At 39.3% G+C, this 14,158-nt stretch overlaps 1 protein-coding gene across 1 annotated transcript in view; it reads left to right on the top strand.

The window, feature by feature from the left end:
• Positions 1–14,158, top strand: part of ankfn1b (ankyrin repeat and fibronectin type III domain containing 1b) — a 106,537-nt gene that overhangs the window by 54,624 nt on the left and 37,755 nt on the right. The window contains exon 4 of the mRNA XM_026316293.1: positions 9,317–9,357. Within this exon, the coding sequence (XP_026172078.1) occupies positions 9,317–9,357 (41 nt within the window). The remainder of the gene's footprint in view (positions 1–9,316; positions 9,358–14,158) is intronic.

The raw sequence follows: 14,158 nt of genomic DNA, 5'->3' as shown, positions 1-14,158 counted from the left end.
ACCCTACCTCCTTACCCTACTATGTCTTTGTGAACACCTGATTAAGGTAAATAATATTTTCTTTCCCTTTGTGAGTTTGAAAAATGAAGTAAATGAGGTGTTGACATAAAGCTAAATTGAAATGAATTGTTACTTATTTTCAGACCATTTTGACTGTAATTACCCATTAGTCACCAGTTGTTTTGCTTTACTACACCATTTTGCTTGTAATGAATGGAGGCAGAAGTCCAGCTAGCCACCACAATGAAGTGCTATCCTTGCTTACAGTGTGTGTTTTAGGTTTAGTTAGAAATTTAAAACAGGTCAGGCTGTGATGATGTCATTCATATGAAAGACTTATTTTTCTTCTTAGCATTTCTTATTAGTTGCTCGATCACTGTCTGTGGCCCAGCCCCCTGCAATCATGCACATGCTCATATGGTGTTTCTGCTGTGCTCATGAGGACATTACATAGACACACATTCATTTGGTGGAAGCCTACATAAGTACATACACTATTATTGCAAATATGCGATCGTGTGTGTTGTTTGTATGTGTATGCGCTTACATTTTTTTTCCTTGCTATATAAATCTAACGCTTGTGTTTGTTGTCCAGCCATATCTAGACAAGTAGAAAAAATGTTTGCAGTTGTGGTGAACCTCAAATGTGCGACACATATACAAGAGTGGCAACACATTTTTGCATGCCATAGCTGCCACGCTAGGTACCTCTGTAGTTTGATATTGAGCAGACGAAGATTCTGGGATCCATCCAAATATGTCAAATCCTTATTTAGACAGTAGTAGTTGTCATCATCAAGCATCAGTAAATGTTTCCCTTCACTTTAAACATGAAACATATATTCCCCTACATTATCCAATGCTGCTCTCTCTACAGTTTGCTAGTATGCAATCCATAGATTATGGATCATATATCATATCTGTGAAATCAAATCCTGTGAGTCTTTTTGATGCAATGCTCTCAGAATCTAGAGCAGATTAAATCTTGAATCACTCTCTGCATAGTCAGGTGGTTACCTCAGAGCTCACCAGTGCCTTATATGGTCGATATCTGGATAGGAAAACAAAAGAAGTTGGGAAACTTTCATTGTCTCATTGGAATTGGTAAGAGTCTGCAGGTCCATAGCCATGACCATGACTTCATTGACGTCATGCAACAACATTGATCTGGCAGCAATGGAAAGAAAGATCATAATTTTAAAAAATATTCAAAACAGAGCTCTTTTTCAAATTCATGTATTCCTGTAATTGCCTGATTCTAATTCCAAATCTTATCACCTTTCTAAAGTGACTTCTGCAGTTAGATGATACTGACACTAAATCTTAGCATCAGTGCCTATAGTTTAATAATATTATTGCATAGCAGAAGTGCTAAAAATAAGACTGCTAAGAGGTAGCCAATCTAGTAATAGGCAGACCAGCTGTCTAAAAAGAGAGGCCTATGTTGGTAAATGAGAAGCTGATGGGAGCCTTCTCTAATTGGTCTCTAGCTCATGCAGTAGATCCTTGCTATTTGGCTGTCTTTCAAACACTTAAAACATTAGACAGTATAGAAATAACACACATTAGCTTGACTAACACTGTGCCAATTCCTACTTTTGCCACATTAAATTAGGCTAAACTCTTACAAATTTTCTATTAAAGTTGCACATCAGTGAAGCATTTAATTTGATTTTGGTCACACACACTTCTACACTCTTGTTTCTGGTGTTTTATATGAATATTGCTGTCTCTTTCATCAATACACTTCTCTCCCAGTAACCAAAAAAGATCTGTAGGATTATAGTGTTTTTATAGATGCACTGAGCTTCGCAAAGTGTGGCAGAGTGAGCTGCTGTTTGCAGTAACAGAAAGGGAAAGGAGGGCGAGACATCGGTTTGCTGCTTGGCCAGCAGACTGACTTAGAACATCAAAGAGGACGATGGCTGCTTTGAGCTGGGCTCAATGAAATGATTAAAAGTAGGGGCCACACTAATATCTGGACGGGCCATTTAAGACTAATGAAGGAAAATAAATAGAGCCATGGCCACTGGCATCGGTGTGTGTGTGCTCACATATTTATGTGTGTTTGCATGTCAGATGCAGGTAATATTACATATACACTGCCTAAACAATATACAGTGCAGTTGAGTTTTCACTAGGATAAACCTGAATTTAACAAAGGCACGGTCAGCATCCTCCGCTGATGTGTCAGTACCTGTAGTGTCTATTCTTAACCCCAGAACTGTTCTGCCAGTAACTCCGATCGTCATATCCTACATCAAAATTGACTCACCCTGTATATTTGCAAGTGATGGTTTACAGTATTGTGTATTGTCCACTCTGTGGGAGGTAGGCAGGAGGTGCTTGTTTTTTATGAATGAGTCATGTAATTCTGGATCATTTACCCTCTCCTCATGCAAACAGGAAAATGCGCACGGTGAGGTGGATGACGGTAAGTGGATGTGCTGAAACAAGAACATCCAGTGACAGAGAATCTGTGGGGCGGACAACAAAGCCATGTGTTCTGATTCATCAAAGATGAAGATTGCTGTTTCTGGTGTCTGTAAGCAAATTGTGCACGTCATAAGTGGCCTTAGTACCGGATGTATTGCAGGCATTTATTAGTCATAATTGCCTACCTTTACAGGAAAGTAGCTGAAACCTATGAAACAGAAAAGTGCTACTTTTATTTTTTTTCTGTTTTCTTTACAATTCTACCATTATTTTTTTTACTGTTCTGCTTCTGTTTCTTTCAGTATCAGATTTTTAAGTTTCTTGCACAATAATTTATTCTTGTTTTTGATCTTATTTTCTAATTTGCAATTTGGGTCTTCTTTGTTTTCTTTGTCCCTCGTTGTCATCATCTTTTCCATGTTCAAAGCACAGCTTAAGCAAAGGCACAGACTGCAAAGCTCCTACAACAAGCCATAGTTTTCTTTGTTGATTATCCAAGTGCTTGGCTGGATGATACTAAGAAAAGCCAATCCATCTTAACGGATTCCAGGCCCCTTTCTCAATGTGACTTTTTTATTATTACAAGTTGCATTTAGCATCAGAGTTGAGTTATTTCTCAATCCAGTGCTCTTCCAAGATCTAATGGGCAATTATCTGTGGAGGAGAAGTTAATGGGTGTCCCATTTCACAAAGTCCCCAGTTATTTATGTCAATGAGCACCATTGTGTGGAAACGTGGCAGACCCGTGCTAACCGCTCGACTTGTTTAGATTTTCTCTATGGAATCCCACACCCATTGTAAGCCAGCATTAACCACAAGACCAATATGTGTGTGCGTACATCTGTATGTCAGAGTGTGTGTGCTCGCCTCCGTTCAGGCCGGTCTAAGATGTACAATACCAGTTTGTGTATAGACCAATGTACATAAGTACAGAGACAAGTACATACTGACAAATACATACACACACACACGTTGGCCACCCCAGTACATGCAAACCCATATAAACAGACGTCCCGCCTCCCACATACACCACACACACACACACACACTCACCACAGACACTTACACAAGCACAGCCGTAGACCTACCACCACATACTCAGACACCCCCCACCGCCACCCCCCCTACACACACACACACACACACACACACACACACAGAACCAAAGACCCACCACCAACATCAACACCCACAGGCTCAGGCTCGGTGACATCATGGCTTGGATGACAGCACGTCTTCCAGCCCGATTAGTCTGATTGTAGGTGGCTCCGCCGCAGTGATTTATGGGTAAATATCTCTCTGGGTACGTCTCTTTCTGCTGTGTTGATTTATGAGCCATGTTTTGGTTCCTTTAGTCCCCAGACCACAAGAGTTGGGAGGGAGAATCCTGTCCAAATAATGACATTGTAAAATTGGAGACATTGAGACAGAGGGTGAGAGGACGTGCCCTGTCAATACTCTCATCAGCCAGTGCTGTTGACATGTTTTGATTGGTCAGGAAGCCAACTGAAACCCTGTCAGTTGTCTAGTCTTCTCTCTGACTTGCCCACCTGCACATTGATACCGGTGTAGTTAGCGGTCTCCCTTTGTGTATATCTTTCTATTAGTTCGCGTTTCGGCCCATTTATCCCATTATTGACTTAAAGGATCTGTGTCAGTTCCCTCTTGTCCCTTGTCATCTGTCTTCTGTCTGAGTTTCTTGGCTCCACATCATCCTTGCATTTGGTATTATTCAGAGCATTTTACTGTTTGGTTCTGTTAAACTATTGTACAGTAAATTATTTGAACTCTCTGGCTTATGTATAATCCCATAAACTAAACTTATGGGGTTTTTCAACAGCTCAAAAGTGACTTTTTTTTTTTTTTAACATTTCTATCTGGATATAATTACACAAAGCATTACTCTGCAGTATATGCATACAAAATTTCAAGCTTTTGGGGTAATTTTAGCCCGTCTTTCCCTTTTTTTCTCACATTTGAATCAGTTTATTTCTATTTAAATTGTTTCCTTTTCTTTTTGTTTTTTTCTCACACTGTTTTTCAGCTTCTCGCTCTTCTTCTCTCTGCCAACCCTCAGATGCGTAGGAGGCCCCAAGTTTACTGCTATGAGCTGTTGTCAGTAATTGGGTTGAGCTTTGTTACTAGAGCATGCAGAATATTGCCCTCAGCCCAAACAGATCCGGCAATCGGTTACGCAGTAAAATGCACTGATCCCAGTGATGTCATAACAAGCATAAAAGACAGCAGATAGCTCTGGATTTTTATCATTAAACCTTTCACTTGTTTGTTTACTGTACCTAGTGGTGTGAAATGGTTGAAGAGCTGTTATAGACAGTATAAATTAATATCCTTTTACTTATATTTGGAGATTTAAATGTTTTATTGCTCTGCTTAGGTATAACAGGTTTTTAGTTACTATGTAACATCACCTAAATATTTTGACTACTTAATATAAATAGTTTTATTGCATTGATTTTGGAAGTTTTGGTGGTGCATAGTGTGTATCATGAGGCAAGCTGTCACACTGTTCTCACAGGAGCCTGTTTAGGAAGGATCCACTGAAAGGTTAGAGCCCTTCAAGGAAGCTGTTAAGTTTGTGTGTGGAGGTGTGTGTGTGTGTGTGTGTGTGTGTGTGTGTGTGTGTGTGTGTGTGTGTGTGAGGGTGTGTGTGTGTGTGTGTGTGTGTGTGTGTGTGTGCATTTACTGGTATTGGGTTGTGCATGAGATATAATTAGAAAAGCTTCTCCTGACTGACAGGTGTTGGGACAGCGTGCTGCGGTCCCTCAGTGGTGCATGCTGGGTGTTTGCAGCTCCTCTGGTCTCAGCCCCAGAAATTGGCAGGTGGATTTTATTGTTGTGGAAAGCAAAGGTGACTGGAAGAATGGATGGACATAAGTAGGAACGGGAGGATAAAAAAAGAAAGTATGACAGTATTTCCTGTGAATCATTTCTGAATATTGCCAGCGTGTTTGACATTTCCACCAGTTATGAGTAATGTTCCCTATACCACTCTGCTCAAACTACATAGCACTCAGTCAGTGGACAATGAGGCGACATAGATTTGTGTGTGCCCACAGCCAGACTCTGAAACCACACTGTGAGTCATAATACACCCTGCCTACACCATACTGTGCGTACACATACTGTCTATCATATATATTATACATACACATAAATACGGTCAAACTCACCCACAGTCATAATAAATGTCACCAGCTACTGCGGCTAATGTCGATTTTATTTCTGAATTGATTTATATTGACATTGAAAAGACTTACAGTAGGAGGAAGTCTGGTTTGCGTAAGCAGTGGTCTACACGTGTGCTGTCTGCATGTGAGTTTTTTATTCACAACCACTGTATGTTGATCATTAGCTGTATTCAGAGAAATCACAAGAACATATTTTATTCTTCCGTATTTTATATAAATGCCATTTAAAGCTATTCTGATAACTGGATTTTAATGATAACAGTAAATCTCAGATAATATACATTATAATAGACACAGAAAAGGTGTGTGGATGAAAGCTGATAATTCTTCTTTTCCTTTTGGCTGCTCCCTTCAGGGGTTGCCACAGCGAATCATCTGCCTCCATTTAACCCTATGGATGAAAGATGATAATTAGCACCTGGGAACTGTGGCAAACTCAAACTCAAATAGTTATTTAGCCAATTGTTATCTGCTGACTCAAAATCTGAGTTGTCCATCCAAATATAGCTGGAAAACAATACTGCAGCTTCATTTATTTTGAAGTTGTAATGAGTGAAACACCAAACGAAAGATCTTCAAAAAAGACTTATGTGATGCAAAAGGCACAAATGCACCTTTAAGGAAATATGTGCACAGGAAGTCTCTGAGTGCTTGTTTTCATGGCAAATCTCTCTAGTGTGTTGTTGCTCCAGCTTAAGCGTCCTGCTGTATTTAGGGTCCCCTGTCCTTCACCCGTCCATGTCGCTCATCTCTGCAAGTTCTTCTTGCTCTCCTGTAAAGCTTCCCTGCTGATGATTGTCTTCAGGCTACTGTGTCTGTAACGAGCATTTCCTCCTACCTCCCGCATTCTCTAACTCTCCCCCTCCTCTCGTGTCCTCCCCTTCTCACTATGTGAAGAATTGGAGAAGCTTATCGCCTAGCAACCGCAATTAAAGTACAACAAGTCAGTGGCGGCAGCAGCCACCATTGGAGCAAGCTTCGCAAACCTTCGTGTGACCAACGGCTTTAGACACAAACAGAGGAAAAAGGAGTGTGTTAGACAGGAAAGGAGGGAAACGGAGCTGAAGAGTTGAAGTTGGGCAGGTGAATTGCAATTAGAGTCACCACTGAAACACCACAGTGAAGACTTTGGGTTTTGGAAACGAGAGAAAAAGAAGTCAGGGTGAGTGGAGCAGCGTTCTCCAGCTGGGTTTACTAGGTTGTACTCCACAGGTGCAGCAAATTGAAGGTATTTTGCAACTATGATGACACAATGTTTTTTTGTATGTATTACTGCTCATGTATCTTTGTTTGCTTGTGAGGCAGCACTTGTTGAGCGGATTATGGTTTTGAGGTACTTGGAGAGAATACAGCATATATTGTCACTGTAATTTCACAGCTGACAGGGACTGCCAATTCTTTTTTTTTTTCTTAAAGGCATGCGTTCATATACCTGCTTCTATGCTCACACACCAAGAATGGTGCAAAACTAAGCATGTGAGTAAAACAAATGGCTGTATTTATTCGTACCAGAGCATATACTCCCTTTTAATTGATCACCTTTTGAATGATTTGTTTCTGCATCATTCGCAACACATTTAAGAATCCTTATAACACCATATTAAACTGTACAGCTGACAGAAATATGCCCTATGTTCCCCACTATTTGAGCATTAAGATAATTGACTAAGGTGTTAACAATAGCTCGTAATAGCTGTCAGGTATGATGTCTCCTGCTATGATTATCTCTTGAAACATGTTTCTTTAATTGTGCCTCAAAAACGGTGCAAGGTGTGTGAAGATGGAAAGGTTTTGTATGAGCAGCAGTGAGAGTCATTAGTCATAAGTTGAAAATTGTAAAGTTACACAGTTTAAATATCAATCAGGGCAGAGGCTGCAACTACTGATGAATCAGCTCTGATAGTACTGAATAACACTGGTTAATTCCATGCAAAGTGATAATTCATGAACTAGAAATATACATTTTCTTAAAGATTACTTCATTATATTCAAGTAGAGGGGGAGAACCCAAAGTTGACTTAAGAATCATATGCAGGCATTTAACCGATCACCTGAAAAATACCTCGATATTATTTTATTAATTAACTGTTGACAAATTTTTCAAATCAAAGTTATGCGACAAGTTGTGTCACCAAGTCTGTCGTGAATAATGTTTGCACACACACAAACCTATCTCACAAATGAAAGAAACTCTGCCCTCATCCCTCTTGGCACTACCTGAGGGTGCTGTGGGGTGTGAGCTGCGAGGTGAAAGGTCAGTCGCGCTGTGTGGCATATCCTGTCCTCACCAGGGGGATGAAACTTGTATGTAAACGTTCACAGAGAAGTCACTCGGTCAAAATGTCAATGCGCTGCGGATATAAAAGCACACACACATACATACGCACTCTCAAAACACCACAGTAGAGGAATCATTCGCTGGTCAAAATGTCAGTGCAGTGTCTGATGTTTGTGATTTAAGATTCGTTTGACAGACTCTCAGAAAATGAGCTAAAACCAGTCAGTGAAAATCAGAGGATGTCCATCCATAGCTCCTGTATTCTTATTGATGCAGCCTCAAAACCCTCACTAGACCCAAGAGGTGTTTGTCTAAGGTGTCTAAGGCCAGTTATGTGTTTGTATGTGTCGAGTGTTTTTTTTTTTTTGGGTGCACTTCTGTCTGTCCCATCTCTGAGAACTACAGACCCCCAGAAGACGTAGACAGCAGGTGTGTATGCACCTGTGTGAATCAGTCAGTGTGTTTATTGTGCATGTGTGCCGGTACCAAAGGGATGCACTCAAACGTCCCCCGCTGAGCAGAGCTGGCAGGAAGTATTATTTTTGTACTTGATTTCTGAACTCAGTTGACGTCATCAACAGGGAAATGCTTTTTAAACTTGTCTCTCACACTCACTCTTTCCTTCCTTAACACACAGTACATGCACAGCTCCTAGATAATTGTTTGTAATTGTACCCAGGGGCCTAATTATTTTCCCCTGAAGACAAGGTTGTTACCCATGTAATTGGCTCTTACAGGGTGACACTGATCTTTGGATTGGTGCTGTCTTGAAGGTAAATGTCAAGATTAGTGGGATGATTAAGACATACATACATTAATGGTGGGTCACCTTGACTATAACATACCAAATAAAAGGGAGGAAGCAGGTTGTGTTTGTGTAGCTGGTTCATTTTTCTGGTTATTTAATTGGCTGATGTGTTGATTGAGGGCATTACATTTGTGCAGACCCTTAAATAACCATGAACAAATCATTTTCTGCATGTACAATGTACAAATAATATGCTAATTGCTGTATGTTTGCATCTTAATTCAAATCTCAGTTGACAATGACATTTTGGGTAGCTGGATAAATTAAATCAAATCAAATTTATTTATATAGCACTTTAAAAACAGCATCAACAAAAAACAAATATATAAAAAAACATAAAATGAGTATATGCAAAAAAATACAACACTGTAATATGAATAACATATAGTCATTAAAAAATGACTATAAACTCAGTACATGGGAATTGTATTATATATGAATGTGTACAGTATGCTGCACTGTATTTGACCCACACTTTGGTTTTAGTGTTCTCTATAGGTGGATACTTATCAATGAGTGGGAAGGAAAACCATGAATTGACTGTTTAGGTGGTGACTATAATGTCAGTTTGTCTCTTATTTACAGAGTCTGGGCTCTGCTGACCGAAAGGAGAATCAGAGTAAGAAGTAAGTCCTATCTTTTCATTTACCTGTACATTCTTCCACCCACATTTGTATTTCTCAGTTTTGTCAGTGGTTTTGTCAATGTCACGCTGATTATTTTCTTTAGGAAAACAGATCAAAGATTAGTGTGTTTTTTAAAACTTAATGGCTCTTAGTGATGGAAATCCCAACCACTGGCTTTTGACATGGTGGCAACAACTAAAAAAGAATATTAGCGGTTTCCTAATTCTAATCTTCAGTAATATAAGAGTTTATTGCCATAGCATGCAAAATTGCTCATTAACATTTCAGATTTTTCTTCATGTATCACTGTGGTAAAAGAAAAACATCAAGTAACTTAATTGTAACAAGTTTTTCTTGTGTGTGAGTGCGTGTGCGTGTGTGCGTGTTTGTGTGTGTGAAAAGTTAAGCCTGACCCATAATCCACTCAGTAACAGTAGTTCTTCAGTCTTGCAGTTGTTTGGATTGATCAGAATCTGCTTTCAGTTGCCACATGGGATGAAAGCCCTCACAGGATTTGGTCTAGTGAAAACCCATTCTGTGAAATCATGAGACAAACTTACTTTCTCTGTGAAAGGAAAATGAGAAGAGTCTGTGTGTTTTTTACAACAGAGCGTCTCTGCCAAGTGATATCTTGACCATGCTGCCTTCTGTAGGTTTGTGTTTCACACCTCAGACCTTCTTGTTGGGAGACAACACTGTTATTCCTGAGTCTGTATCTGAAAATGTATTAAGAAAATAAACTGCCAGATGAAGATTTTCCGAGCCAACATAATAGAATCAGGTCTTTTTCATATTTTATTATAGTGTAGTGACAAGCCTCTTTGCTATCTGATATGCTACCACTGCTATGGTTTGGTCACTCAGTAACTATTGGTAATTACACCATTTCTGCTTGTCACTAATATTTCCTGTTGTACTATGCACATATATTTTAAAGAAAAAGAAATTCTTTCCATGTGAAAAATAGAAACTAACGCAAAATTTTAAGGGAGCTGCATATTACTGTGAAGCCGCAATGGACACGAGACAGACAAGCAGGGCGGGAGCATAAATCAGACAAAATTAGCTGTGCGTTTTAGTTGCCCAGCAACCAAACCAATAGACACCCAAACTTATCTTGACAACATATCTATCTGTTGTCTGTTTCTTCCTCTCTGCAGTGCTCTGATCTCGGCACTGGTTACTTGAATTGACTAATAAGGTCCGATCTTTTTACTGTATCGCACTCTAAGATGTTTTAGGATACCTCACAACAATTAACCAATTAACTAATCTGAAGATTTCCTGCTCCATGGCTTGTTTTGTAAGTCACATTTCATTTGAGTTGAATCTTCAGTGAATATAACCTTTATTTGTTTTTTCTTCAAGGGCATTTAAACAGCATGGTGCTCTTTTTTTTTTTAATCTTTGCATAGACAGTCTCAGGTGTGTGCTTGTGTTTTCTTCGCTAAAATGCAGTTTTCAGCTGCACATTTGAACTGTCTGCACTCTCATGGTTTCATAGCAACAGCCCTTTCTCAGTGAAACATGGAGGCTTGTATGAGCTGCATTTTACGTGAATCTATAACAAACACAAACTGAAAATATCATCAGAAGAGAGATTTCAAGGTCTCACGAGTTGGTCATTGTCTTTAGTGACATATGTTCCCAGGAGACAAGTATAAAAGAACTGATAGAGACATTGGATGTAATGTGGAGAGTGTGAGAATGACACTAGAATTAGGAAAAATGATCATTACTGTACCTCATTGGGTTATTGACGTGGAAATATGTATATACAGAATGGTAAACAGAAAAAAGGAGGCACATACTGCACATATATGTTGTTCATCTCAAAATTATCATTAGCCTTATCAGTTAAGGAATATTACTGAACTCTGGCTTATTGTTTTTGTCCCAGCTGGGCCACTGCAGCTTTTTTTTTTTAATTAATTATTTATTATTTAATTATTTTTTAATTTCCTTTTTAGTGCTTTTTTTTTTTAATGATGGCTCCTAGACTCTCTGCCTCTTTGCAGTTAGGATCTTTCTGGACAACTTTATAGTTACATTGTGAGTCTGTAGTCTTTTACATCTAATGATTATTAAGCAGTTTCATTCTTAACTTTCACTCATTTCTCTGGCCTGGTCTTTCCTATGTATACTGGGTGCAGACAGGAAGGAAGGAATAATGGAAGGATAGGTGGCTGGAGGAGCCATGCAGGTTGGGGGAATGCTTTGCTTTTTCATGGAGCAAGGGATTTAGGTACGGATGTCAAGGAAGAGAGAACTTGATTAGAATCATTTATTCATGGGAGCGGGCCGTGTAATTGTTTGCATATGGGGGTGACGTAGGTATGTGTATGTAAGATGAAGTAAGGTGAGTTTGATATCATGGGCTGTGTGGCTGACTTAAAGTTTTGTTTAGATAATAAAGCCACATTCTAGTTCAGTGTAATTGTTGTATATATATTATTATCTATAGTGTAGTGTACGCAGGAAAGTTTTTTTTCCCTGAAGTGAATCTGTGTCAAATACAAATAGATGAAAAATAACCTTCTTAGTATTTAAATGGAAAAATATCCACACCAGTCAGTAATATCAGTCAATAAATTTAATCAATCAATCACATGCTCCAAATACTAGGAATGAGATTTATTCAAGAAAAATCTTTGCAAAGAGGTGCAGTATCATTTTATCTGCCAAATCTACAGTATTTTTAGCCCTTCTGAAATGTTGTTTTAAGCTTTAGGACATTCCTGTCTCTGGATTGTTGGGAAAACTGTTGGACACTCACCTATGTTTTCTCAGTTCGTATCTCTCTGAAAGACACGGTGCCTCAGAGCCTGATGTTGTTTCGCTGCCACACCCCCCACAGTCAAAGGACTTTTCCTCCCAGCACTGGCTGCTTGTTGCTGTGGTTACAGGTGACACCGGACGCAAAACCTAACTTGTGGCCCAATGTTTTTTGAATTTCATGCAGTGTATGGTAAATAGCATTTTGAGATTAGAAAGAAAAAAAACAGGGATTCAGTCAACTGCAATATGACTATAGTCAACTGTCTTAAAATGAGAGACACGTGTTGAAGATTAACAAGAATATTTTCTCTGCAAACTAACTCTTTGCAGGCGTAATGTCATCAAAAGTATTTTCCATAATGAGGGATATACTATTTAGTAAGGAAACTGTAATTTAATTCATTTGTTTTGTCTCTTATTTTAGTAGTTTTTCTTGCCTTTGTCACTTCCCATGACTGTTTTTGCATCAATTTGACATAAGAAAAACTAAAGTGACAGAGAGAAAACAGTGCATAGATACAAAGAAAAAGACCCACTATATGTCTCTATCTCACCCCAGAGGTATAATCCAAGGCAAATTCTAGCCGAAAGATAATAAGGACTGAGGCTTCCCGCTGCCTGACCAACATGAGATACATTCTCTCATTTTTCCAGACTTTTTTCTTTTCACCTAATTTTTTTTTTCCAGGGTTCTGAAATCCCAGTGTAAATACATATTGAGGAGTATTTACAATAGTGGTAATGGTGGTAGGAGAGGGAGCTAACTCAGCGGGCCGGAGGAGACTACTGCTGGCTCGCTATCTGAATGTGTGACTATTTGTACAGTTGATCTAGTGTGTACTGTATGTGTGCACAGATGTTCTCAGCAGCGAAGTGTGTGTTTGTACCCGTACTGTTGATCCAGTGTGTTTCACAACACGAAGAGTGTACGCTTGAGCATTTATTGCTCTATCTGTGTGCGTGTGTGTGTGTGTGTCTATGTGCTCATTTCATGTGGCTTGGCTGCAGTGATGTTGGGTTGTTTGAGAACTTCCCAAGAGCAGGCTGCCAGGCCAAAGAACTGAGCAGGCAGAGACAGCCATTGTTTTGGTAAGGCATCCTGGCCATAAGTGTGTGTGTGTGTGTGTGTGTGTGTGTATGTGTGTGTGTGTGAGTGAGAGAGTTGCAAAGGGAGACGGAGCTTAATTTTGAATAACAGTGCTTCTCTTCTTTTTCCATTTTGGCCTACAATGCAAAAACATGCACACACTCACTCACACATGTAACATAACATACTAACACTCCATCCTCACAACCACATTAGCTGAGGGAGTTCTTGGGGAAAAATGTTTCTGTTTTGTTGCACAACAGTTTAAATCCTTTACCAAACCTTTCCCTCAAGTATGAAACCACAGATCAAAATTTGATCAGCTTTCCCATAAACATTTTAACACTTTGGATGTTCATAGTTTGCTAGCTTACAAATCGTGCAAATAAGATTGTGGGATTATGGTCCTCTTGGTACAAGCTAGTCATCTTGGCATTTCAGCTGCAGTCAGCATACTAAAACCACTCATGGACACTTTAAATTTGGGTTTGCTGTTTTTCCTTATCAAAAGATTGTCCTTCACTTAACCTAACGTTATTGGTACTGTTCGGCAGGATCTATGGTGGTGGTCAGCTTAAGATGCTGCATTTCCTGTAATTCTAAATCCAATTACAGGCACCCCCACCTATGTAGGACATGGTCTATAAAGTTGTAAGACTGGAGGCATGTATGATAAAACTCTACCTCTCCCCCAAATGAGACAGTCTGCAGAGAATTCAGCGTAGCATCAACATTACTTCCTGCCCTCAGCCTCAGAAGGACCGTAACAAATACCATGTTCAGGAATTCCTCATAACCCTTAAATTCAGAAATATCCATGTTTACAGTAAAGCCTTGGACAACAGGCCTACACTGATACAAAAAGAAACATTTATGTCAGACAAGTAATATAGTCCTATAAATGACATTAAAACCTCCTAAGTAATATTAAATTGG

The sequence above is a fragment of the Mastacembelus armatus genome, chromosome 19 (genome assembly GCF_900324485.2).
Source record: "Mastacembelus armatus chromosome 19, fMasArm1.2, whole genome shotgun sequence".
NCBI lineage: Eukaryota > Metazoa > Chordata > Actinopteri > Synbranchiformes > Mastacembelidae > Mastacembelus > Mastacembelus armatus.
This window is presented reverse-complemented; position numbering and strand designations above follow the sequence as displayed.